We start from the raw sequence: 25,482 nt of genomic DNA on the forward strand, positions 1-25,482 counted from the left end.
AACTATATTAAATGAACACTGAAGAAAATCAATATAAGTGATGTTTACCCTTATTGCTTTCACAAAAAAAGGGGGATTCTGAATGTTCATCATTCATTTTCTTAACCATTTTGTCCAATTTAGGGTCGGGGGAAGCTGGTCGAGAGGCAGAGGACACCACGGACAGGTTGCCAGTTCATCATAGGGTCAACACACAGAGACAGTTTAAAATAACTAAACCTCCCACCAGCCCAGGCTCGAATCAGGAATCTTCTGGCTGTGGGGTTGCTAACCATCATGCATCTGTGCAGACACATTCTGAATGTGACGGCAACAATTTATTTAAAGACAAAGTTGGGGACAGGTTTAACACCAGACCAGTAAAGTGTAAGGCAAGATGCTACGAGAGCCACAATACAGCAGGTTTTCTATGTATCCCTGCTTCAACACACCTGACTCTAACAAGTCACTGTGCAGAACTTAAAAGGCTGTTTAATGAATTTCCTGAATCAACGTTGAAGTATGCTGTTGGCAGAATATTTTAAATAAATTTTTTCTAGCGTCAACTGTTCGTTTTGTACTTACAGGATAATACACTATTCACTGTTCATGTTTTCCAAACCATGTTTATACTCGAATGTTAATTATGTTTCTCAACATGCCTTAACATTCAAGAGATTATTTTACATGAGATGTGGAGCCAAAACAGAGTCAAAACACATGAAAAGCTTTGGTTTATACAGCTCATTTTAATTTGGTGTATTTACAAACAAGCACATGCAGGATTTGGACAGCGACTGACACTAGAGGGGCACCCAACTATATGCAACAGTGGGACACAGGAATGTCTACAGGCTACGTGACACTGGAGAGAAAGAAGAGAAGGAAGTTCAGAACTTATTGACACACAACGGTGTAAAAGCATAAAGTGTTTACACTCCACTTTCACTGCCACATACACGCTCACACATGTGCACACGCTTGCTTAAAGAACCCAGATAGATAGCTGTCCCTTTCAGACGCCTTCAGCTTAATAAATAACACATCCAATAAATCAACAGCTTTCAATCACATTATTTAAAAATATGCTTCATGTGTCAATCAATATTCTAATGGAATATCAACATATTTCTTATTACTATTTATTTGATGACATTTTACCGTGATCATAACTTACATGTCATGAGAACTGGTTTGACTTACTGCTACTGGACTGTCGCCGTAGTGCCAGTGATCCCATGCTACACGGCACTGACGCAAAAGTACGAGGCAATTTTGAAGAACTATAAGTTCCCTGATTTATTGACAACAAAGAAACATTCTCGATGAATAAAATAGAGGCCCCTGCATGTATTATTATATCATAACTTCTTTAAGCTATTCTTTAATGCCTCAGATGTCAAACTCAAAAATGGCTCGACAGCAAACAAAATAGTTGAACATTAAAGTGTATGCATAGTAATCAATACAGAATCTAGAGATTAACTAATAAATATATGACACAAAGCGACACATTTCATATGAGCAACATCAGAACCAGTGTACCACTTCCACCACTATTCTTAATATCAATGAATATGATTGAGGAAGTTGAGATACAAGGTGAGGATGGGAGATTTTCTCAATGCTTTCATTTCAGTTCTTGAACAAGAGTTGAGGATAGTTTAGTGAGATTGTTACTATTAGATTAACTACAGTTGTTGTTTTTTTATCGCCAGTGGGGATAAAGTTGTTTTGCATTCATTCAAAGCATTCATGGCACATTCAAATGCATACAGGCGTAAAGGTATGAGATATGTATAATAATATTATAAAGATTATGTCAAGACAGAGGCAACACATAAAAGCACACAAAAGGGAAGATACTGGATTTCATACTTAAAATTAATACATCATTTTGCATGTATAACAACCACTTGATGAGTGAGGCAAACACCAGATGAAGAGATGGAGCAATTCATTTGTCTGTTATCAATCATTCCCACAATGAAGCCACAGTCTTCTGCCACTACCTGTGTTATCACTATCTTCTTTCTCTTGTCAATCCATCTTTCTATCTATTATGGTACCATCAATCTCAATTTGTTTACCTATACATAGAGTTTTTAAATATATATATATCTTTACAGTCAAATATAGTAGCAGAAACACACACAAACCAGGCGAGAAAGATGAGAGGTCAGTAAGGGTGAAAGGTCAAATAGAACACAGATCTACACAGCTACAATTCACTACATCAACACGCAGTATGCGACAGGAGCTGCGGCGCAGTACTCTAACATGTCTTCTCCACTTGTTGACCCGTGAGCCATGAGTCTGGAGCGGACTGACAGAGAAGATAACAGGGTTGCAGTCTGGCCCCTAACTCGCCTCCATAAAACAGCCGCTGATCTCAAAGAAGTCAAATCTCTCAGAAATAGGCCGCAATTTGAGATCAGTGACTAACAAGGATGGCAAAAACAGAGGAAAAGACATCTAAAGGGATACTTCAAACAAAGATAGAAAGGCTTATTGTGTGAAATGGCCTATATTTGTGTTAAGTCATTATTTCACACCATCTGCTGGATTTCTGCTGCTAAAATCCATTAGCTGAATGCTACCAAACTGGATGGACGGTGATGGGAAAATCTCCCATATGTTCATAACGGGAGAAGGCTGCAGATTTCTCTTGATGAAAGTAAAGCAGAGCAGATGGAGTACTCAACTTAAACTATAATTAAGCCATGCATGAAATATCCCTTTCAGAGTAGTGCAGCGTCACCATAACCTCTCAATAATCACCTAATATATATATTTATATATATATTCATTTTATACTTATTTATTTTTTATTCTTGTATCTATTTGGAGCAGCAGTTATCAGTGCCAATGTCACATGATGAGGGAGGTGTAGCCAATAGGTACCAGCCCCTCTTTGTCTCCCTGACGACAGCGAATCCAGTCTTGATCAACGCCTGCTAGCACCACAAGTTCTTCGCCTTTGCAGAAGCTGAGCTCTGAACCAGTTCCAGTGTGGTCGCACAGCGTTCGTACGGACCTGAGGCAGAAGATTAGTAGCAATGATCAACATGTACAATGATCATAGGTAAAAATTCAGCAAATGATGGGACTGGATGAGTCACAATCAGGATAAGTCATACGGTTGAGTCATCAGCTGTAGTCATCAAGGACAAAAATGATGATGGGAACTTTTAACAATGACCACCCTCATTTATTTATAGCTTTTTACTTAATATGCCAGCCTTACACCGGGCCTTTAAAAACACCAGCCACAATGTTATGCTCCTATGTCAGATAGATAAACTATGATATTCTTTTAAATAGCAAATCAGGATTAGCTTAAGCAGACCAGACATTATAGCACCATCTACTGGTTTTGTCTGTTAAGACAGCAGTGGTAAGGTTTAATTTAAAATTTAAAATGTCTAAATCTCTCAGACAATCTGAGTCATTCTTAAGAGTCTGTAAAAAAGTGTAAAAACTACCATTCTTCCAGATAGTAACTGGGAAAACAACAAACATCCTACCTAATTCCAAATTCCCCTTTCATTACATCATGCCTGTTGTACCTGAGTGCTCTGGGTTTGTCCTTAACATCCAGCGTGTCAGCATCTTTCACTGACACCAGCTCCCTTCCTCCTTGGGGCTCAGGAATCCTTCGTAGCATCGGGGCAGAGTTGCTGCTCACCATTCGGGTGAGAGCAGTAACACCAGGAGCTAACCACTGAGAAGGACGTCTAGGAGGGAGGGAGGGGATAGTGAAATTACATGCAGACATTGTCATAGACCAGTGCAGCTCAATGGGGGTCAAACATGTCATTTAAGTTCATTAAAGATTAAGGCACGCCTCAATAACTTTTGATTTTCATAGTTAGGAATCTGCTCTAATATAAAAAGAAAAGCTAAAATCACAAATCTTCAGAAAGAAGGAAAAAGATAAATATTTCATCATGGGCCAAACATCTGTGGAAAGAGAAATTAAGCAATCTGATATATTAATGGTAGTTTTTCATTTATTTACTTTTTACTCTAATGCAGGTGCTGTAGTCCTCCACTGCTTACCTATAAATGCCCCAAAGTTTACTGGATCAGCTCAGGCTATATTCTAGGCCAAGTTATAGACTGAAACTTTTTCAACAGCTTTGTGGGTTTTTTTTTTCATATACTTTGAATCATCTCACTGTAATGTTCTTCTGCCAAACATTTAAAGACCTGGGAGTTCTCACATCAGCCAGACCTACATGGAGAGATCCATACATGTCATCTCACTGATAAGCATTTGCACTAAAGCGACTTCCTATCATCGTACTCCACTGTGCTTCACTGTTGTTGTCATGGCCAGTGTCCAAAGTTGTGCGTTTAAGTCCGTATCTGCTTATTACTGCTGCAGTTTTGTTTCCACTGATATTTTCTCTCTCATCAGTGCTTGTCTTAATCTTTTTCGTCATTCTTAAGACTTGTGATCATAATTTTGCAGGTCCTGAAGTTTTTTTGCCAGGTGGAGTCAAAACACAGACGTACAGAGTGGAAAAAGCTGCTAGTTCCAGAACAGTTCAACTCTACTGGGTCCAGTTCTTTTTTCCTTTTCTCCCAGGTCTGTATTTTTAATAGTTTAAGAATTTTTTTTTAAGTATGTGTTTTTGATCACAACAGGGGATTTTTGAGAAGTGTTACAGTTTTTAATAATTTCTACATGTAAGTGTTACTGCACAGGGGTCAGGATGTCATATACTATACCATATGCACTGTACTTTTCAGTCAGTGGCTGACCTGGTTGACTGTGTATGCCCACTTGGGCTGTTGGGGCTTTTAGATGCTCCAAAGAGTCGTCCCAGACCGTAGGGAACCTGAGTAGCACTGCTGACAGTAGTGTAGTCACTTCCTGCTTGGGCCTGGAGATCTGGTAGGTCAGTCTTAATCTCATCCTTTTTCACTGCAGACAGACTCAGGTCAGCAAGGTTCTGGCTCAGGCGGCCTCCCCAGCGCATCACAGCCCCCCAACCCTGCTGGATCACCTGCAATAAAAAGAAAATTCAACATTGCATATTTATAAAGTCATTATGAATTAATAACACTGGACAACAGAGCTTGTGTGACTACCTGGCCCGCCTGCTGAGCAAAGCTATCCTCTTCAACATTTGGCGGAGGTAAATCTCTAATTTCCTTTTCCTGCACCCACAGCAGCTGAGGACTTGTTTGGCCAAAAGATACAGAAGCCTTTACAGGTGCAGCATCTGTATTTGTACATAAACTTGATCCTCCACTCTTTAGGTTGGCAAAAGGTGAAGACTTTGTATCTTTAGTTACTGGATTTTCTGGACTTCCAAAGTCTACTTCCGTGAGGCTCTCCATGTATTTGCTGCCTGTGATTTTGGCTGTTCCCTTCAATGACTGCTGAGACCCAGTCTCTTTAAATGGCGGGCTGGGAATTTCTGGCCTGTGACTGTCTGGTTCTAAATGGTGGTGCTGGAAGAGCAGGTCCAGATTGAAGGTGAGTAGGCTGAGAGGCTGCAACATGAGGAGCAGTTCTTCAAACAAGGGCTGACAGGCAGTCAGTGATAGACGCATAAAAGAGGTGGGATGATAATAGGCTTCCAAAACATCTAAGAAAAAAAAACCAAAACACTGTTACACAACTTTTCAGACTTATTATAAATCCAGCAAAAGCAAGAAGCATTTGATACTGACCACTACAAGACTGAAGGTGAGACAACCAGGAATCGAGAAGCTTGGTGCTAGAGAATAACAGAAAGGAAAATAAAGTCAAAGAGGATCTGAGCAAAACAACTGTTTACTTAATAAACATGAATTTTAAACTAGTAGTTTGAACTTTTTAATCTTCAAGGAGAGACTAAAGAATACCAGTCTTACTTCAGTAAGCCAAGGAGGAATGCGTTGAACCTGTGTTTGCTCTGTCTGAGTTGCGGAAGCTCACCAACTCGGACATGTAGGTTGAACAAGGTTTGGGTTTTAGGGCCTTGAAAATTTGGTTTAAAGGAAAAGTATAAATGAGAGGGGAAGAACGAGAAGGTAATTAGAGAGGAATGAAAAATTTTTGTGAAGCTTGGTGCTCATAAAACCAGTCGTTATCCACATCCTGTCAGTTCACTGTATTCAGCATTTCTGACAATAAAGTCAGCATGTATTGACTGGTGTGTGTGAGAAAAACAGAATACAGGGTTTATCATTATAAACCAGGCAACAAAATCCACATACACACTAAAATCAGCTTTTTTTATGTCCAGATCTTTGATGTGCGGCGTGTTACCTGGTTTTGTTGTGGCCTGGACCAGACCCCAGGCAGAGTTTGGCCTTCTGCCAGCAATCAGGTCACTCTGGTGGGGTTTCAAGCCATCGGTCAGCAAGCTGTGCAGGGCGGGGCAGAAGCACTGCAGCACCAGGCGGCCCAGAGAAGGATTTATAGTGCTGTCTCCTGATAAGGCCTGAGGACAGGAGAAGGGAAAAGAGAGGAAGATGGTAAAGGGAAAAGGAAAGGAATGAGGAAGAAACATGCAGTGATTGGGACAGACATGGGTTTAAAAAGGATGATTCAAAAAGAGTAAGACAAGGAAAATAGGAGACATGAATGGGTGTTTAAGGGAAACGCTGGGCAATGAGGGTTGACAGGATGTGAGGAGAGATGATTTGGGGGAGTGTGGAGTTAGTTTTCAAAAGAAATTCTTATAACTAAAGAGACTGGGTTAATCTTGTACCTTGTTAACTGAGAAAGACTGAGGAGACACAAACAGAATGTGAAAAGTCAAAATAAGATGGATGAAATAAAAGCATCGTTAAAGATAAACAGTACATTTAATATAGCATGACATCCAGTGACAAACACAAAAAGGACATTATTCCTTCATTCAAATGTGCTTAGTCTGGAGGTGACTAACCTTCTGTACTATAGTCCGAGAAGAGCTAAACTGGGCCAAGATGGCTTCCACTGCCACACTGACTGCACTGACCAGGGCTGAAGAGAAGAGCAACAAACCACAATGAGCCAATAAGGAGAGCAACACAAAGGAGTTGGAGCTGTTTTAACAGTCGCTCCGCTGAACAGAACACACTGAGACAAACAAATAAGCATAACACCTTTCTTTTCCAGCAGGCACTGAGAGGACAGGCCGAACGCCCTCACTGGATGCTTAACATCCTCGCCCATCCAGGGTATGTCCGTCTTCTGTATTGAGCCGGCGAATGAGATGCTGCGGACAGCTGACAGCGACAACAAAACAGGAATTATTTACTACAAATACACAGAAATATTAAACACCGGTGAGGCAACTTAATCACCACTGAGACATCATAACTATAATATTAGTAAGATTGAGCAGATGGAAGCAGATGGTGCAAAATGACAACAGTGTGTGAGCACATCCTGTTAAGCCTCGGTCTGTTCTGCTCAGCTTCCACATCTGCATTTGTGGCGACAGCTTCCTGTTGGCATGAGAACTAAACAGAATCCCATGCATTAACCTTGACTCAAATACATACACACACACCTACACATACGGGTCATTCTATGTCAATTTACAGGATGCTTCCACTTCATTTCATGGATTTTCTTTGAATTAAAAAAAGATGCATGTAACCTTGTAAACTTTCAAGGCTGGACTCCAGCTAAAGTAACAGTTATTCTTTAGTAAAGTGAAATGTCTTTCGGGGAAATAGGGTTCTAACTTGGTTTTGTAGTGTTACAGTAAACCACTACTTGCTATCAATATAATAAACATTAAGTGGAGTTATCACTTTTCTGAGTAGGTTTGCTTGATGTTGTAGATATTCTGGATGAAAACAGAACTTATTAAGTTCTGCTTATGAAAGCATAATCTGATATATTGTATTTGATTGCTTTTGATTTCACAGGTGTAACTACTGAAGTGAGGGAGTGCAGGTTACCAGTGAAATACTACACATGTACAACTAACTACCAAAGATATAAAACCACTGAATGTAATGCTAGTGAAATGTGCCAAATTGATTGTGCAGTGATGTAACATCTTTCACACTATTTCAAATTTAATATACATTTTTATAAAGCAGGGATCACAATAAAACAAGATGTGTCAGAGCAAGAGAGCATAAACCTGTAGGACAGTGGTCCCCCTCGAGGATCAGGGGTTGATCCCTACCAACACTTTATAGCAAATAATGTTGAAATTAGTTCTTTAAAAAATGTCCTTTGGGGAATATCACAAGCTAAAATAGAGTACAAAATGTGCTTTTCTGAAGCTATATTGAACAAACTGTAGCATTCACTTTTTGTTCTACGATAACATCAAAATCAAATAAACAGCAAATAACATCTAAATCTAACGGAAGACTAAAAATATTACAAAGGCAAAATTTGGTTGCAAAAGATGGAAAACTTGAAAACTAACTCTTTTACTCTAGAAGAAATTTACTCATAATTACTAACATAACTACAGCTATTATTGAATTAAAAACTATTTTTAGGATATTCTAGTCAAATTGCAACTCAAAGTCCAAATGCATTTATAATATATAATATATATACATATATATATATATATATATATATATATATATATATATATATATATATATATATTTATATATAAAGCAGTAATATTGCAGTAGAAGAATATTACAAGTGAAGCTTTGCGATGTTGTAGGATTTCATTCATCTGATACACCTGATATTTTCACATGAATCTTATGAAGAAAATCCATGACATGAGCTATGAAGTTTAGTTGAGTTGACATGACGTGATCCACACACTAACACTAATCAAAAGTGAACAGAGGAGGAACTTGAAGCGCTGAAAAGAACTAAAGGAGCTGTCAAAGGAATCAGATTAGATTAAATAACATATGTGGAAAGAACAGGTGTTATGTACTCTCTGAGGTGTATATATACACCGGTAAGTATATTTATATAAACATATTAGAAGGCGGCAAACATTAATATGGACTGTGGAATTTACTCACGTTGGGAGTGACTGAACATTTATAACTCTAAACAGTCAAACATGTTCTTTTCTTTGTAGTACCACCCTGGGTAGTGTTTTGCATGAAATGCATGAATCCATTCCAAAACACTATGTGAAAACACAAACACAACATGGAAAGACAAGACTGACACAGAGAGACAGAATAGAAAAAAAGATAGACAGTGATGAGAGTGACTTCAGACACCTTGTGACAGGAACAGCTGTTCCCTGTCTGAAAGCCCTTTGCAGATTTGAAGGCCAGCGTAGATAAGACATATCAGTTGACCTTAGTAGAGCGGTCTTCTTACAATAAAATCATATTAAAATAATAATAATAATAATAATAAAATCTCACCCAGTTCTTACAAATCCAAATGAGGTTTGGATGTTGCATAGAACATAAAAACAAATTACATTGTTTTACTCATTTTGAATTTGATGCCTGCAACACATTCCAAAAAAAGCTCTGACAGGGACAACAAAGGACTGGAAAGTTGAGGAATGCTCAAAAAACACCTGTTTGGAACAATCCATTAGCTGAAGACGCAAACTGGAAACAGGTGAGTGTCATGATTGGGTATAAAAGGAGCATCCCTGAAAGGCTCAGTCATTCACAAGCAAGGATGGGGGTGAGGTTCACCACTAAGACAACGCATGAGCAGATAGTCCCAACAGTTTTGGAACAATGTTTCTCAATTTCAAGGACATTAAGGCTTTCATCCTTTAAAGTTCATAATATCAACAAAAGATTCAAAGAATTTGGAGAACTCTTCATGTAAGAGCATTAAAAACTGACATCATTGTGTAAATATTACAACACTGACTCAGGAACACTTCAGAAAACCAGTGTGAGCTGACACAATTTGTTCCTACATCTTCAAGTGCAGATTTGCCATCCAAAGCAAAAGCCATAAATCACCAACACACAAAAAAGGCCACTGGCTTCCCTGAGCCTGAGTTCATTTGAGATAGACTGACGTAAAGTGGAAAGGTGTGCTGTGGTCTAATGAATCCACATTTATCCAATTAGTTTTGGAAATCATTGACACTGTCTTCCAGGCCAAAGATGAAAAGAACTTTTTGACTAGTTATCAGTAAAAAATTCAAAAGCCAGCATCTGTGACGGTGTATGATGGTGTGTTAGTGCCCATGGCATCGGTAACTTGCATATCTGTGAAGGCACAATTAATTTTGAAAGGTACTACATGTTCTGAAGCAACATATGCTGCATCCAAATAATGTATTTTTCAGGCAAGACAATGCCAAGCCACATTCTGCTAATGTTAAAAAAGTACAGGTACTAGACTGACTTGCCGGTAGTCCAGATCTGTTTCCCCAATGTGTAGTGCATTATGAAGTGCAAAATATAACAGAAACCATAGACTATTGAGCAATAAAAGTTGAAAATCAAACAAGAATAGGAAAGAATTCAACCTGTAAAGCTTAACAATTAGTATCCTTATTGAGTATCGTTAAAGGAAAACGTGATGTAAGAGGAACTTTTTGAAGGCACCAAATTCAAATGAGTTTTGTTTTCCCTTTTGTCTTGTGCCTTGGGAGGGGTCACCTCAGCAAATAATTGCACAGTGGAACTTTTTGGCACATGTTTTAAGCTGGATTCTAGCTTCACTGAAATTAGGGTTGCACTCTAAGTCCCAGGCCATTCCCCTTCAGAGTAAAGAGCAATACAATTAGACAGACAGACAAACATGCAAGCAAGATGTCCAACAAAGAATTAGTATGTAAGATGTAGGGAAACAGAGAGAGATCTTACTCGCCACGTGTGACTGCGGAGGAGCCTGGTAGAGTTTTGGGGGTAGGGGAGGCGCCCTGGGGGGTATAGGAGGGTACAAGTTGGGATAGTAGAGGGGAGCAGCTAAAGCAGGTAAGGTGTGTGAGCGGGGAAAAAGCGGGGAACTGAGGCCAGAGCCGACTGCACCTTGTGGGGGTGCTCCAGAACGCTGGGGAGGGGAGAGGGCTCCAATAGGTGAGAGGCGAGGGGGTGCACCCCGATGAAGAGGACAGTTCTTAGGGTGGTAAAGATAATAGGTGGGGAGAGGAGGGAGCTCTTTGGATGTTCTGGCCTTGGTGCTGCTGCTGTCTACGACTGAGCGTTTTCCTGAATACAATGAATCTGCAGCACTGATGCTGTCTGAATAAGACAGCAGCACATCTATATTCTTATAAGGTGTAGTGCAACCTGCTGGCTCAGTAGTACCACTAACAGGTGTGTCAGACTTAGTGTGGTTCTCTGAATCACTTTTGTAAAGAGAGTCAAAATTGCAGATTGAGTCAGGCGCAAACTCCCTTTTGTTAGCTTTGGAGTCACTGATGTAGTGATAAGCAGAGTCTGCGTTTTCCTTGAAGACATCCTCATAGTCATGAGCAGAGTCTGCGCACAATTCCACCAGACAATCATCCCTGTGATTACTAGCTGTGCTGGCAGCAGAGGCCCACTGTGCATTGCTGTGCTTGTCAGAGGACTCTTGGGCTACATGGCTGTTAGGCCTCGGATGTGCAAGGGGCTGTGAGTTACAGTAGCCTGGACGAAGGGAAGGGAGGGCAGAATGCAGGAAGTAGGGTTGGGATGCCTGGGCGAGGGAGAGCGGGGGTGAGGAAACTGCTTAGTTCAAGGGGGGAAAAGGCCAAAAATTGTCAGGTGTGGGAGTGGGAGGGGCAGACGCATAAGCAGAGTGATTTGAGGCAGCAAAGCAGAGGCAACGAACAAACAATGGAAACAATCAAGAGGAATGGATAGGTGAGAAAGAGCAGGAAGATTGAAGAAAGAAAATGTGGCAAAGAAATGGGAAGGAGAGAGATGCAGAAAATGTTAGTGTCAGTTGGGAGAAAAAGTACATTTCTCAGAGTAATCCAGCAAAATTTGTTCACAAACAACAGAACACAGCATTTCATTAAGAGTGACAGCTACACGCTGAGACCGTTTGGAAGTGAATTATGAAGAGTAATACCATTTAGCAAGGGTTTGATAAAAAGGAAATTATATACTTGCTATAAAAGTATCTGAACCATCTCACAGCTGATCAATCTGCCATTCCTGTGGTGTTCGTTTAAAAGGCAAATTAGGTGTGTTTTTACATAACAACACATCTGTGACAACAACCAACACTGTGTATCTGAACAAGCCAATGATACCTCAAACTGAGGGTTTCTATAGAGGTCAATGGAGAAACAACATATTTCTCTCTTGATTTATGGCCCCAATTAACATTTCTTCATGCATTTATCGTGACAAAATTCAGCTTTACATCAGATTAATAAGAAAATTAGATTTTTGTAAGTCACATTTAAAATAGAACTTTTGATAATTCAAGGTGGCACTAGTAGTGGATAAAATATTGCTTTTCTCCATTTCTTATCACAGCAGATACTTATATCCCAGTTGGGGTGCCTCCTCAGCTACAGTTAGACCCGAACAAGCAGGAGACAGTAAGTACTTAGTTTGTTGCAATTTTACTGTTGGTTGTCTCTTTAAATAAGAGTTTTTATAGTTCACTGGCTGGTAAGATGAGACTGGAAGTCCACGTAGGAGTTTGTAGTTTCCAGACATCTCAGCTGGATCTTGTGAGTGTAAGTTTCGGTTTCAAACTACTTGAAGTAGCGGCATCGAAATCTGTGTTTCAGATGTGAGTTCCCAGAAGCCAATGGATAACATGACAATCTCTATATGTCAATGTCAATATATTTATACACAATCTGTGGCGACTACAGCTTATCTTTTTCCATGCCTGTTTGCTTTTAAGTGCCAGCCGTCATTTCGGTGTCAAGAACGTACTCTTCCCTGCCATCATCCTGAACTTGAAGTTGCTGTGTCAGGTTGTGAAATTGATCATAGATTTCCACAGCCAGAAAATCAACTGGAAATCTGATGACATTTTCAAACACCATCTGGTTTAAAAAAGACTGGGTTTCAGAAAAGGCCTTTCTTTGTTGTCCAGGTTCCTAAATTTAGCTTCAAAATGCCAAAAAACAGTAGTTAGATGAGTTGGCAGTATGGGTCTTTCTTAATTTAGAAATCATGATTAAAATGCCAAAACCAATCACAAAGAGACACCTTGTGGACACCTTATGAAAACTGGATTTACTTTCTATTTTCCTGTACTATGTGGGTATAATAAATATAAGACACCATAATGAGAGCCATGTTATATGTTTTATACACCACTGCAGTGCATACTACCCCCACCTATGGATCACCTTGGCTCTCTTAGTTCTCTGCCTTTGTTTTCTTTTATTTCTCTCTAGCTTCCTCCCCACCTACCCCCTCCCTTCTCCACCAGCACAGCGAACAGTGTAATGCTGAGTCAGTGGACAGATAGCAGACGTCTGTCTGTTCCTGCTTAATCATCCTGTCTGTCTCTGTGGAGACTCACAAAGTCTCACAAGTTTTCTGCAAGGCTAGAGGCTAAAAGATAGTTTGAGAGGAGCCGTACCTTGTAAAGGATTGATCTTTCTTTGAACTGTAGTCACCACATGCTACTTCCTATTTTCTTGACACAGGCTCCCAGCAATTGGCCCATGTGTAAAGATCCACCCATTGGGCCCTTAAAGGTGTACACACCTTTACCCGTTTTGCTCTCTGCACAGGACCTCGTTACGGTGACTTTGAGGACAGATTTGATGCATTTAACTTCCAAGCTTGCTTGAATTTAAGAGTAAGTTAAAGTGTGTCAAATTAGTCACACATTCATTCAAAAAAATATTTCAGCCAATAACATCAGCAGTTATTTGGCTTCAAACTGAACATTTCTCTTGCTCAGTTTCTGTGTGGCATACTGCATTAGATTAGTAACTTGATCTTAGTCATCTGTATCACTCTAGGGTGGAGGTGGTGGGCAAAGCAGGAGGCATATTAGGCAGGAAGCACATAAACATCCCAAAGTGTACAAGAATAAAAACCAGTAAAAAAAAACCCAAAACAAAACAAAACAAAAAAAACACTGAAATAGGGATAGGAGAAGATTTTAGGAACAAAGCAGGATAGAATAAGAAAATATGAAAGAAAAAAACTTTAAGCCAAAAGGGAAGAGAGGGAAAGAAAGAAATCTTCAATAGGATCTCCATTATCCCCCTCCCCTTAGTATAAAGATGATGAATAATTAAATAAGGTTGCAATGATATCACACTGTGATGACCAGTACAGGACATACTGATTGGAAAGTTTCCAACCTCCTCTTTCTCTTCATATTACCTTCACTTTGCCCTCTGTCTACTGATAGTATTAGCTCCCCTTTTTCAGAGTCTCTGAAACCACTCTCTTTATCCCTCATCATCAAGCATCCATCATGTAATGCATCATCTCTTTCTGTGACTCATGTTCATCCTCCATCTACTTGCACTCATGCCATGTATCACTACCGCTAATGAGACTACACTTTCATCCCCCCTTCGGTTTTTTTGTTTCTTTCTCTTGCACTGTCTGAGGATATTATTTGTGCATCAGTGAGGCCATGAGCAAAAGCTCTATGAGCCTGTCTTTTACCCATCTGTTCCTTTTCCTGTCCAAGATTTGCTCAGTTGTTTATTTTCCTCTATACACACATAGTCATCTACAATTTGATATAAATGCCCTATTTATTACTCATAGCCTAATCATAACAAAACATACTCACCTGATGTTCTTGATTCCAAACTCCTTCCTCCATCAGCCCGCCCTCTCACCTCCACCTTTTGTTTCTCTTCTTCTGCCTTGCTTTTCTTTTCCTCTTGTTTAACTGCTTCCTCCTTCCACTGTCTATCCATGGTCAGCAGGTTGCTGTCACTAGATGAACAGCCAATCTTCTGTGATGGGCACAGTTCAAGTTGGCCACCATCTTCATATACTCTCTGGAGCATCTCTTTCAGGGCGTCCATGGAGGTGAGGGCCGGAGGTGGCTGCATGAAGAGGGCCTGAGCCTGGGAGGTGTACTCCCACTGGTTGCCATCGCTTCCTGCTTTCTCTCTTCTCCACCTCAGGTTGTAGAGTATATCTGGATCGGGTGTGATAACCATGGGATCGGGTTCAGGCTCGCTGATCATCTTTGTCGGAGGGGAGGTGCTCTTGTTGCGGAAACGCAGCTCTTTAAAAGTTGTAACCTTTGGAGCTAAGCCTTGAGATGAACCTGAAGAAAAGCGCTTGTTTGAGGTTTCCGTGCAAGATTTCACATATTCCAGGTGTGGTTGCTGTGGTGGGGCTTCGCATTCAGGTGTGAAAGCAATGAGCCAATCAAATCGCTCAGGTTGCTCAGAATTGGCCGGTAAAGTGCTGACTTTAAGCGGTGGCAAAGAAGGGGGGATTGGTGGCAAGGGCCGAGGAGGAGGAGGAGGTGGGGGTGAATCTGGTAACTCGGTGGGATAACAGAAAGTATCAACGCTTATATTCTTCGTTTTAGTTTCAAGTGTATTGCTACAACTGGTGCTGTAGTAATGGTCAGTTGTCAAACCAGTATTCTTCTTTCTTCTTCTTGCCATTTCGGTAAATGAAGTGGTTCTCTGCGTGTCTATGCTCTCTTCTTTCTTTTTGCCCTCTTCCGCTGCATCTGCGTTTTGATCTCTGTCTAGCTTGCTTGTGTTGCTCCCTCCATCTCTGTGGGATTCATTCTCCTCTTGTCTGTCATTTAGTCTGAACTCTTTTGACTCAAAAAATCTGGAAGAAATGTCATTATCTCCATCTTCCTCATCCTCTAACTGCCCGACACAGACACCAAGCTCTGGGCTGAGCTTGAGGAGCTCAGCTTGGGTCAATCCAGCGAGCATGAGAAGCTTCCGAATCTCTACATCCAATGCATGGAAAGAAGGAGGAGGAGGTAGGGTAGGTGGTGGTGGTATGGAGGGTGGAGAGGAAGAAGTAACTGAGATGACAGGTGGAGGAGGGAGAGGTGGAGGGCATGTAGTGGGCGGTGGGAGAGACACGGGGGTATTTTCCTGTTCGGCTTGAAGAGCGGCAAGGCGCTGAGCTTCCTTCCTGGCGAGGTGTCGCCTTCGAGGAGGAGGAATGGGAGGGGTTGGGGTGGGGATAGATGGTGGTGGGGATGGAGTGGTATAGAGACTCAGATAAGGGACTGCATTGGAGGCAGGCATAAGAGGAATGGATGGGGGTGATGGAGGAAGGGGTTTCTCACATCGAAAAGTGGTGAAGGTGGGGGATGAGGAGTTAGGGGAGAATGTAGACAATGTGGGTGAGGTGGTGACAGCTATGGATGTGGTCTCTCTGCTGATGTTTATGTAGGTGTGGAGATCTGAGCTCACACTGGCATGACGTGCTGGAGGTTTAGGGGGTCTGGGTGGGGGTTCCACAGGGGACGGAGTGAGAGAATCTGGAAGGAGAGCTTCATCACAGTCTGATGGAGCAGTGAGGTCGACACCAGCATCCGAAAACTCCAGAGACTGTTCCATTGCGCTATCATGGGTTTTATACAACTTCCAGGGAATATTGATGTTGCCCATTTCATCCATGACGTCCCTGAGGTCCTGTTCCTCCAGATCCCCTAGATCAAATCCTTTCTCATGAAGTCTGGCAATGTAGGCCAGTTTTACTTCCCTGTTCACCTTTTCCAAACGATCCAGGTGATCTAGCCGATCCCGCAAAACATCCCAGTGTTGTTCCATTTCCAGATCCCAACGAGCAACTTGGATCACTTGGCTGAAGCGCTCCATTTTTCCAAACTCCCCCACTGACTCTAGAAAGTCAAGCAAACCCAGTTTGGTGACTTCAGAGTCACTACTGGCTCCTAAATAGTCTGGAGAAGGAGAGTTTAGTGCAGAAGGGTAGCCCTCATCAGGGGAGCAAGGAGCAATTGGGGATTGTGGTGTTAAGAAAGGATTTCGGCTGAGAGGGAGGGATGGAGGTGAACGTGCTGGAGGCTGGCATTCAGGGACTTGCAAAACAGACTGGTTTTTGGGGGTCAGAGCTGCTGAAAGATTGTCCTGTTCATGGGAGGAGCAGAGGGAGGAGGACTGGTCTACATAATCAGACTCTAGATCAGAGCAGGAGCTGATGGAAGTGGAGGATGAAGAGGTAGATGAAGACAGGGAGAACTCCAAGAAGGATGGGGGGCCGTCACAACACGAGGCCACCAGGGTATCATCATCATCATCCTCATCATCATTGTCAGCATCCTCTTCTTCATCATCAATGTCAATGTCTCCACTGCTTTCTTCATCATCATCTTCCACTTCTATCTTTTTCTTATTGTCTAGATCCGAATTTTCATCTGCAACCTTCTCTTCATTTGCCAGATTTGCAGAGGGGCGAGCAGGGGGTGCCATCTGGGCCTGAGTCTGTGACAGAGGCTGCTTCTTGTCCTCTGTCCCATCATGCTTCTGGTGCAACTGCACCGGAGGAGGCGGCAGCTGCAGCTGCCGTCTGATAGAGATGGTGTTGTTATTGTTGTGGTTATGGTTAAACATGCTGTTACTATCCTGCGGAGAGCGCCCATCGCAGCACAGACACGGGAGGCTCGGCTCGTTGCAGTTCGGGTCAAGAGGGAGAACAGAAGGGAACGAAGGAGGAGCTGCTGCACGTTTGGGTCCAGTTGATGCATTTGAACTCTTAGGTTTGGCTTTAGCTGACCTGGAGATAGCAGAGCCCTGCTTCTGTGAACTCAGCCTGGGCTGGAATACTGGAGCTCGAGGCTGCACACCCACCCTCGTCCTGCATTGAGCGGTGGGGCCTTTGGTAGCTCGTTGTGGGGAGGATGTGGTGATTGTGTTCTTGTTTTTATCCTCTTTCTGAACACCGGGGCCATTAGGCTTTGATCCAGCTAAGGTACTGGTCCGCTTTCTGACGTCAAAACGCCGTGGCTTTGGAGGTTGAGAAGAGGACTGCATCGTGAGAATGGGACTTTTTAGGATTGTGCGATATTTCTGTTGCTATAGAAACAAGTGTTGTAAAAGCTGGATGGATCCAAACTATGACGCACCGTGACAGTCACATCTTGGCTTCACTCCCAAGATCCTGCAACATCAAAGGAGACACACAGTGAATAATGACTATGAGCGGACCCCCACTCATCAAAGTTCTGTAATCTACACATTTTCATGTGAAATCTTTGAAGAGAACCCATCATCCTGTGTTTTATTTAAAGTCAGCTACCATGGGGATTTTTTTTTATAAATGTAATCTAATTATAAAAGCCAGTTTATTTTTAAGTAAATGATGATTGGGAAAAAAATCACTCAGCAATGAATTTAATAATCAGGTAATCATTTAACTAGCAGACATGAAAAAAACAAAAGTAACATACTGAATTGCATTTGTGAATATTATTTGTTTATTTTGTAGTTGTGGGGATAAACAGAACATCTTTTGCATTTGAAGACATTTGAAGACTTTTTTTGGAAGGTTTGCTGTTCAATTTAGATGATTTTTTTTCCTCTTCAAGCAAATTTTTACTGACATGATTTTAAAAATATGGTCTCTGCCAGTACATCTTGTTTCTCTTCTTTTGTTGATGCAATTCAAGCATTCAAATTCCAGACCACACAAGACACAGCCTATATGATCTATAATTCTAGGCTCATTTATCTGTCACTTATCGTCTCTTCCCACAGCATCACTGAGTTTAGTTGTGACAATCTGTCCATCTGTGCCAGTCCGTCATCGAGAAAATCTAACAAAGGGCTCAAGAAATAAAAAAAAAAGACCCAATACCTGGAGCAATGACTGAACATAGCGTACATTTAAGTGGAGCATGAAATAATCAGCAGAGTCCGCCTTTTGAAAGCTCAAATATTCCTCCACAGCGTCCTTCACACCACCAGAATACTAGTCGCTCAAGTGCCTGTTTACGCTGAGCCTTTGTCGAAATGTCAAGAATTCAAACAAAAAAAACAAACAAAAAAACAGTCAAATATGAGTTTAAACCTGTAAACAGATATAAAACCTGCTGGTATTGATCCCACAGAGCTGATGGAGACAGAAGTGGATGGGTGGAGGAGAGGAGGAGGAGGAGGAGGAGGAGGAGGGGGTAACATCCAACCGCATCGCCCTAACACACAGGCCACAAACCCCATTTAAAACTCCAATATCATGGTACATATTGCATTCTGATTCCGATTAAAATTATAAATAAAATGTCTGCGCATCATCCATGTTCCGTTATATTTCATTAACAAAATCGGAATTTTCACCCTGCGCAGTGCTCTTCTATATCTCGATCATTTTCTGACAAAACTCGGTAATGCGGGTTCGCTTTAAAACAATATAAACACGTATACATACTTTCATAAAATAAATCTCATTTTTATAAAGGACTCACGAGTAGATTCGGGTAAAGATGGATGAAGGTCTCCATCTCCTCGGGCTCTGGCACATCTCAGTCCGTGTGGATGAGTATCTTCTCGGCGGTAGCAGCCTCAGGATCGGCGTTCTCGCGAGAACACGGCAACAACCTTTCCTTTCAAGAAACTTAACCAAATCACACCCTTTATTTGATTTATTAGCTTATCTGAATTATCTTTAGACTCACTTTCGTTAGATTATTAATGCCCAGTGTTCAGGAAAGTGTCAGATTTTCTTTCCTGTATCTTTACATGCCTAAATACGTTACAGATTAATTAAAACTATCCAACCTTCAAAGTTAGCTGTGCCTGTCTGTTATTCACTGCCCAAATAATCTGTTGACCAGGCTGAAAGGGAATTCTTAGAGTTTTGAAACTGTCAGTTTTCCAATCTCAATTTATTTCCTTCTACTCTGTCTTCCAATATACAGTCCAAAGTTACAACACATTCACTGTCACAGGCTATATGACAGTGGTTTTCTAACATTGGGATGGGACCCTCATGTGGGTTGTGAAATGATTTCTGGGGGTTGTCAGAAAATTGTGAAAATCTTGACAGAATGCAATTGCTTAGGTTTAACTAGCAAATTTAGCAATTTTACCAGGACTGTCAAAATTAATGCAGAGAGAAATGTTAAATTACTACCTTAATTTTTTAACTATTAACCCACAACGACAAAGCACTTGATAGTGCACACCTCTGAAAAGCAGTTAATTTCCATTCATTTTGTGAAGAATTTTTAAAAAATATATTCATCCACAAAGTTAAACAAGACCTGCTACCAGGAAAAAAAAAAAATCACAAAAATCCGCCCAAAAGTTTAAAACGTAAAGTTGTAAATGAACAGACACAGATAAATGTGGGAAAAAAAATACAACCTCCTTTGCAGAGGTAACTTAGTCCACATGCCACATTAAAAGTCTGATTTTAGCATTATCTCAGTGACAGAAGTTGATTTTGGGCATGTAGTTGCCTTGTCAGAGGTAAACTGAATCCATCAAAGAGCACTTTGCCCTTCTTATTTCTAAAGATTCTGACAATTTTCTGGCTTTGCATTTAAAGGAAAGCAGCATGAGCCCATTTATACAATTAGTCACTCAATGTCTGCGTGGATGTTGGGGTGCAACCACCAATATATGTTATCTTGGGAGTTTGTGGCTCAGACTGTTAGAAACACCAATATCCGACACATAAAAACATGGCTGTTTAAACTAAAATAGCTGTTAATTGGTGTTCTTGTGTTTGACACACAAATGACAAAGTGCAAGGAGTATTTACAATAAATAATTTATCATTAAAAGAAATATCCAAGCCGGTACAACCGATAACACAACATAAAAACTGTCAGTATGTAAAAATATTCTGCCAGGATGCACCCACTTTTATGTAGTGCCATTTATATGCCTTATCAAAATGTAGATCTATGTCTGAAAGCATTTCTAAGTTTTATCATCATGCCATGAAAGTCAAATCAGGCAAACACCAAGATTAAATCCAGGTCTGATTCATTCAAAAACACATATAGCATGTGTAAACAGCTGATTTAATAAATAGCAGATATAGAACAAAACAGATTAACATTCGTAATATCACAGCCCTGTTAAAGTCAGAAAATTGTCATAAAAAGAACAAAAAAAAAAAAAACAAACCAAAAAAAACCACAGCTCTCTAATTTCCCCCCCAAAAAAGTCCATCATAAAGTAAAAAGGTTACCAGGCTGATGTTCAATAAATCAGGATCAGAAAACCAACTGGAACCCACTCAATCTAAAACTGACTATACAGTCACTAAAAAAAACAGCATGGTCCTTCACTTGTTCCTCTTGTAGATTTTCTTGGCAAAATTGAGGAAGACTGAGTGAGGAAGATTCTGGGCGTGATGAGCAATGAGTTTCTGCAGCCGCTGGTAGCTTTCCTCTTCATATTTGTGGTACAGTGTTTGCATTTGCAAGGTGTTGTACAATGCTTTGACCTTTTCCACGCTGACTTCGTCCTTACGGCCGTAACAAGCCTGAGGAGGACATGAAAATGACATCGGCTTTTAACACTAGTAAGTGCCAAACTGGGAAGATAAAACCAAGGACAATCAAGAGCAGATACAAGGACTTCCAAAAGTGTCAATAAAAAAAAAAAAAAGAGATTACCTTGCAATAGCAGTGCTCTAATCAAAATTAAATCCATTAACAATCACAAGTCTATCTTAGCTAGAAATGGCATTCATTCGTCTTTGCATTAGAAAATTAAAAAGAGCAGAAAAAGACAAATAACCAGCTAGCAGGAAAACTAGTGCTGCTGTCACCACTCGTCAATAAATGTAATAATATTCTAAAACTCTTAATTTAAAGCTACAATGCTTAAACTAAGAAGGTCCAACAAAAAACAGCCTTACTTCCAGTTCTGCTTTCTGCTCATGAGTCATGATTTCCAGAGCTTTCACTACCAGCCAGCTGCATTTGTTATCCTGGATGTCTGTACCAATCTTTCCAGTCACAGCAGGGTCGCCATAGCAGTCCAGGTAGTCATCCTGCAAATAAAGTAGATGAACTGATTACCACTACAAGCGTGATTAGCAGCACGCTATTCAGTGTGTGAACGTCTGAAGAAGTATAACCCTTGAGGAACACTCAAGATAAAGTAGAAAAGTAATGACCTGTATCTGGAAAAACTCGCCCATCTCAAGCAAGATGTGTTTGGCATTATTGTGTTCCTTTTCACTACTAATTCCTGCCTGAAAAGGAAAAAACAGCAGGTATGATGTCACTTTATGAGCCCAGACTGGGTCAGCTCATCTTTTCACTAGCAAAGTTATGTATTCTCTGATTCACAGCCATTCTTCATCCATCACTATAATGCAAATTGAGTTTCCAAAACAATATGCTCACCATGTACATTGCAGACGCTACTGGGAGGTAAAACGAGTAGAAGGCAGTCTTGTATTTTACTATAGCTTGATATCTGGACGACGAGAATATAAAAAGTCACAACCAAATCCTTCTCAGAGACTTCACACTTTTTGAATACATTTTTTTAATCTTACACATCCTTCCTTTTCTTACCGTTTTATGGTGAATCTGCTGAGGTCAATCTGACCAGGTGGAGCTGTCATGAGGTCGAGAGATTGACCGAGCTCTGTCTGAAAAGTGGTCTGTAATACAAAAAATACAACAAAGCCATCAACGTTAGACCTCAAACATAGCCTGAAAATAAATGATCTGCATTCACTTTCATCATCATTTGGTTTTTCCAAAATTATTTAACAGGTATTTATGAATGTATATACACTACAATTATTCTCATGTTTCTTCATTTGTGCTTTTTGTCGCTTACTTCATTGTTTTTTTTTTACTGTTGGGAGCTGGCGAGAATTGGAATGACATTGTGTACTTGTGTGTATTTTTACCAAGTAAAATGACAAAAGAATTTTCATCTTGATTACAATGTGTGTTCAAGGTTGCCGGCTCAACAAAACATGCAAAGCTATTTTTTTCTTTGTTAAGCATTTCTGAACTATTATTTGCTTAGCTTGTGTTTTTTTTTTTTTTTTTTGGTTTTTAATCCCAACAAATTCACACTTCCGCATTTTAAATCATCAGCAGATAAGCTGATCAGACTCTGATGTGGCTAAATAAAGAGGCATGTTTGTGCTTTACCCCATGTCAAAATTTTTTTTCTGTTTTGCGTTTGTGTGAAGTAAAAACATACTGTGCATTATTTAACATAACTGCAGTCAGATGTCTTGGTCCATTACTGGTAAGATCCCCACCAAACCAGCTACAGGATTTTACCATAGCAAATATAGAATTCCCACCCATTTTGAAGCTCCACACTTCCTGCGATTAGGGTAACAGAATCCAAGAGTTGAGACATATTTGGAATACATTATTACTGCTTTTTATGGATTTACTTCATTAAAAAGTTCCAATAAATGGACATAGTAGGGCTGATCTCTGCAGTGTCGTCGCAGTAGTCTGTAGATTGATCCCTCCACAAGAAGCGAATCATTGATAGCATCCAGGCCTATTCCATCCTTTGTAAAACAAAAAAAAAAAACCAATGCAAAAGTTGCAGGGAATAACCTTTAATAGTAGAAATACATTAGCAAAGGACATTTAACATATTCTTCTAGAATTTTTCAAGCCTCACCTGCTTGTACCAGCAGGGCTGTCCTCTTCGAATCAGAGATCCATCCATTATGTCATCTGCCATGAGTAAGAATGCCTGAAGCTGTAAGAAACAGAAACACAGTGAAAAAGAAATGTTAACCTTAAATACAATACAGTGAACTGAACGTAACTTTGAGGGATGAAGGAGTAATGACCATCTTGTACAGCAAATAGCTTTCATGTTTTAGGGCTAGATGATCAATACTCCTTAATTCCCTGAGAAAACAGGCACCTAGTTTCTGGAAAAATTGAGAAGTTGGATAAGATGGTACAGGAATGGAAAAGAATTTTGATCCAAACTCTGTATAAAATAAGAATTAAATTCACATGATCACATGAACTCATAAATTGGAAATATAACCTCTCCTGACGTTTATTCTTAAACGGACTTTTGTGTACTTTTATAAATGTTCTAGTTGTCAACAAGCCCAGCAAGGATTGTCCTAACAATCTCCCACCTGATGTCTCAATGTTCTCTGACTTGTTCTCAATTTGTTCTACTTGTTCTTCATTCTTTCCAACAGGGAACAATTAAGACTGAGTGCACTGTAACCATTAAATACTTTACTATATTTGCAGTTTTATGCAAACGATGCAAATTAGAAAGAAAAGTAATTCATAAGATTTCAATCCACTAATGTTTATCAACTAAAGCATGTACATTTTCAGTGAAAGACAATGAATTTGGACTGTTCAGATCTCACCAGAATGTGACTAAATGAGCATGAATGGCTTTGTGACATGGAAAGTGGCCAAGCTTGGGGTATATCGTTTAATCCTCACCATCTCTATGCACCAGCCGATCACTAAAGCCCGCCGCACGGTGTCCTGTGTGAGCTGAGACGGTGGGAGAAGCTCCCGCAGTGAACCAATCACAGAAAGACCTCGGTTCTTCTTGCCACCAGGTACATTATATACCAGAATCTGAAGCGAAACATGGACATATTAAGAACATCAAATGTTCAAACTTGTCACAAAAACTGAGTTAAAGATAAGACGACGCATACCTGTCTCAGCCTATCCAAAGCATCAGCCAAGTCAGGATCCTTAAAGTCTCTTTCTGTGAGCTCTGTCACCAGCTCACTGAACTGCGCATCAAACTGCTGCGGGTCCGACAGCAAAGCCTTTTTGCTCTGTGTGCCATTACAAACACCGTCTCCCTGAAAAGACGAGGTGCACAGCAAAACAGAGGGGCTTTTTAATTTAACCGGGGAGACTGCCAGCCACATGGTCCGTAGTATCCTAGATGCATTATTGGTATAGCTTAGCAGGCGCCTCATTTCTCGAAGTAGCAATCTCCCGACTAAAGCCTGGAGTTAAACTAGTCAAACTCCGCCTATGAATTGTTGCTATTTCTAGGCTACATAACGTTACAAACTTTTCCCGGTTGAAAACCCCTCCCAATTTGATTTTAGGAATGGCCCCATCGTCTTCTTAGCTTACTGTGAGGATTATGGAAAGAGGAAGCCCTTGCAAGTTCCCTGCTACAACAAGAAGCGTTAGCTGACACAGTTTGCTGCATCCGGTTAATTGCTGGGAGAATTGTAGCATCGTAAATTAAATGATTTTTCTGTTCATTCATATGACTTTACATACCATAATGTCACTGTCGTCTTATTCCAATTTTCACGAAGCAATTCAGCAATATCTCCCGTTGTCTTTTTCTAAGTCTTACTGTCAAACTGAGGTCTTTGAACGTTTCTTCGAACCAGGATATGTAGATTGTAGTTTAACATCAAGCCCGTGCCACTTTTATCTGCATCTTACCAGACTATAAATCCCAGCATTCTTTGCAAGTGGGCGGTGCTTTAAACGTGCCGATTTGACATTGAATATTTTCATTGGTTGTTTATATCGAACCAGGATGGGTTTTCGTGTCTGTTAACCAATAGGAATTGAGAAAAGGCGGAGTTAAAGTGGAGTGAAGTGGAGTGGAGTGGTGTGAGGGAACTTAAGGAACACTGGAATGACAACTAGAGGAATAACGTAGATGGTGTGTGTGTGTGTTGTAATAATGTTTCTTCCAGTTATGGGCAACCCTTTAGAGAACTGACATCCACACTCAGTGGCACGGAAAATGATCCAGATAATTTAGAAAAACACAATAA

At 40.5% G+C, this 25,482-nt stretch overlaps 2 protein-coding genes across 5 annotated transcripts; both read right to left on the minus strand.

Moving 5' to 3' along the window:
* Positions 1-747: 747 nt before the first annotated feature.
* Positions 748-13,452, minus strand: rusc1 (RUN and SH3 domain containing 1). Of its 2 annotated transcripts, XM_079240630.1 has the most exons (11): positions 13,385-13,443; positions 10,708-11,553; positions 7,072-7,194; positions 6,873-6,949; positions 6,248-6,422; positions 5,851-5,956; positions 5,668-5,714; positions 5,080-5,582; positions 4,750-4,994; positions 3,549-3,716; positions 748-3,016 (listed from the first exon to the last, which is right to left on the minus strand). In XM_079240630.1, exons 3-11 carry the CDS (start codon positions 7,139-7,141, stop codon positions 2,851-2,853), a joined length of 1,557 nt encoding a protein of 518 aa, XP_079096756.1. In that variant the 5' UTR covers positions 7,142-7,194; positions 10,708-11,553; positions 13,385-13,443; the 3' UTR covers positions 748-2,850. The 2 variants fall into 2 exon arrangements, with proteins under 2 accessions (XP_079096756.1, XP_079096757.1); XM_079240631.1 differs by lacking the exon at positions 10,708-11,553 and having other exon boundaries at positions 13,385-13,452.
* A 7,155-nt stretch (positions 13,453-20,607) lies between these two features.
* Positions 20,608-25,071, minus strand: LOC306755583 (farnesyl pyrophosphate synthase-like). Of its 3 annotated transcripts, XM_079240013.1 has the most exons (10): positions 24,971-25,071; positions 24,382-24,534; positions 24,158-24,298; positions 23,355-23,435; positions 23,116-23,238; positions 22,268-22,356; positions 22,094-22,166; positions 21,862-21,939; positions 21,601-21,735; positions 20,608-21,222 (listed from the first exon to the last, which is right to left on the minus strand). In XM_079240013.1, exons 1-10 carry the CDS (start codon positions 24,971-24,973, stop codon positions 21,022-21,024), a joined length of 1,077 nt encoding a protein of 358 aa, XP_079096139.1. In that variant the 5' UTR covers positions 24,974-25,071; the 3' UTR covers positions 20,608-21,021. The 3 variants fall into 3 exon arrangements, with proteins under 3 accessions (XP_079096139.1, XP_079096138.1, XP_079096140.1); XM_079240012.1 differs by lacking the exon at positions 24,971-25,071 and having other exon boundaries at positions 24,382-24,793; XM_079240014.1 differs by lacking the exons at positions 23,116-23,238; positions 24,971-25,071 and having other exon boundaries at positions 24,382-24,793.
* Between the last annotated feature and the right edge of the window lie 411 nt (positions 25,072-25,482).

This window comes from Telmatherina bonti (assembly GCF_933228915.1).
Source record: "Telmatherina bonti genome assembly, chromosome: 5".
NCBI lineage: Eukaryota > Metazoa > Chordata > Actinopteri > Atheriniformes > Telmatherinidae > Telmatherina > Telmatherina bonti.